The sequence below is a fragment of the Alligator sinensis genome, unplaced genomic scaffold (assembly GCF_000455745.1).
Source record: "Alligator sinensis unplaced genomic scaffold, ASM45574v1 scaffold872_2, whole genome shotgun sequence".
Classification (NCBI taxonomy): domain Eukaryota; kingdom Metazoa; phylum Chordata; order Crocodylia; family Alligatoridae; genus Alligator; species Alligator sinensis.
In genome coordinates, this window is record NW_005842132.1 from 1,372,200 (window position 1) to 1,373,799 (window position 1,600).

The 1,600-nt window shown below is 63.9% G+C and overlaps 1 protein-coding gene and 1 long non-coding RNA gene across 2 annotated transcripts in view; one reads left to right on the forward strand and one right to left on the reverse strand.

Moving 5' to 3' along the window:
• The window catches only part of LOC102375543 (ubiquinol-cytochrome-c reductase complex assembly factor 2), a 5,345-nt gene extending 3,997 nt beyond the window's left edge, over positions 1-1,348 (reverse strand). Inside the window, exon 1 of the mRNA XM_006025085.3 lies at positions 1,173-1,348. Within this exon, the coding sequence (XP_006025147.1) occupies positions 1,173-1,310 (138 nt within the window). The 5' untranslated portion in view covers positions 1,311-1,348. The remainder of the gene's footprint in view (positions 1-1,172) is intronic.
• Positions 999-1,600, forward strand: part of LOC102375058 — a 7,240-nt gene continuing 6,638 nt past the window's right edge. The window contains exon 1 of the long non-coding RNA XR_324003.2: positions 999-1,220. This is a non-coding gene — a long non-coding RNA (uncharacterized LOC102375058). The remainder of the gene's footprint in view (positions 1,221-1,600) is intronic.

The window sequence follows — 1,600 nt, forward strand, 5'->3', positions numbered from 1 at the left end:
GGGCGGGGCAGGACTGTGCCTTGGGGGTGAGGGGTGCCAGCAGGGCCTGGGGGCAGGAGACTGTGGGTCGGGCACTGGCAGGGCCAAGGGGGTGTCGGTCCGGACAAGCCATTGATCTTGGCAAATAGGTCCTGGTACGAAAAAGGTTGAGCACCACTGGTCCAGTCCCTTTTTGGATCCCACCGTTTTGGATGGTGGGCCTGGGCTGTCTGCAGGATCTGGTTGGTGGTCCTCATCTGGCACAGGATGGTTGCAGCAGGGGACCATCTAGCTGTGCAGATGGGGCAGGGGGCATCCCAGCTCCAAAACCCACAGCCCCACAGGAGGAGAAGCGGGCTTGACCCACTTCCAACCCGGCCCTGTGGGGGGCAGGAAGTGGATGTGGCACAACCCCATCCAGCTGAGCAGGAGAGGGCATATGGCCTGGCCTCATCCAGCCACAGAGATGGGAGAAGGGGGCATGACCCAGCCCCAACCTGCCGGGTGGGGCTTACTGTTTGGGAATCTGGCAGCGGAGGAGGACAGCCACATTTACTGCCACTACTCCCCTGCTGCCAAATTTCCCAACCCATGGGAAGCCCCGCAGGCCAGACACCTATGACTCTGCGGGTCGCAGAGGTTAAGCAACCCCGCTGTAGTCCAACACCATGCCTGTAGCAGGATCCTCCATGTCCGACGCGCCCCGATCGCGCCACCTGTGCACAGCACAGAGCTGCCAGGGAAATGGGACAATGCTCTCGGCGCAGTCCGGGGCACTGCACAGACTCCCCATCCCAATGCAAGGCTCTTCAGTATGTCACATTAAATATGCAGGCCAGGGTTGGCAATGCGTAGTGTTCAAGGTCATGGCTGCAGACCCTGCCCCTGCCAGGCACGTGGCACCAGGAGCTCCAGGTGCGTGGCATTGACAATGGTCTGGCAAGTGTCAGGGCGCCTGCACAGCGTTGGTGCTGGCAGGGACGAGAACAGCAGTGCCAGGCTGGGCCAGGGCGGGTGCATTGGGCTGCACAGAGCTGGGGACAAGTCTGAGCCACTTCCAGGCTCCTGTGGCGCATGCGCAGAAGGCGGGGCAGCTTCAGGGCTCCAGCGCGCATGCGCCGGGTTGTCTCGAACACAGCCAGTGCATGTGCACGAGGCCCTCACGCGCGACCCGGCTCCACGCGCGGCCTCACCTGCGTGTGCTCGCCCTCACGGAAGGCCTGGGCCACGCGGCCCCGCAGGTGAGAGCCCAGGTCGCGGCCCCACTTGCTTTCGTCCACTGGCCACTCCTCGCACAGCTTGAGAAACCGCCTGTACCTGGTGGCTGCCATCTTGGCCCACGGCCCCGCCCGGCGGGGCACATGACACCCAATATGCTAATGAGGGTGCCTAGCCAGGGCCGCGCATGCGCAGAGCGGAAACCGACACGACGCATACGTCCCCCTGCGCCTGGCGCGCCCCAGCTAGGAGCTAACGCGCATGCGCAGCTGAGTTTTTTTTTTTTTTGCTGCCAGGGGCGGGAGCAGGGGCTGCTGGTGGCAGGGGCAAGGGGCTGCCCCTCGGAGATGCCCCTTAGGTGGAGAGGGGGGCAAACACCCACGTGACTGATGGATCTGGGCAT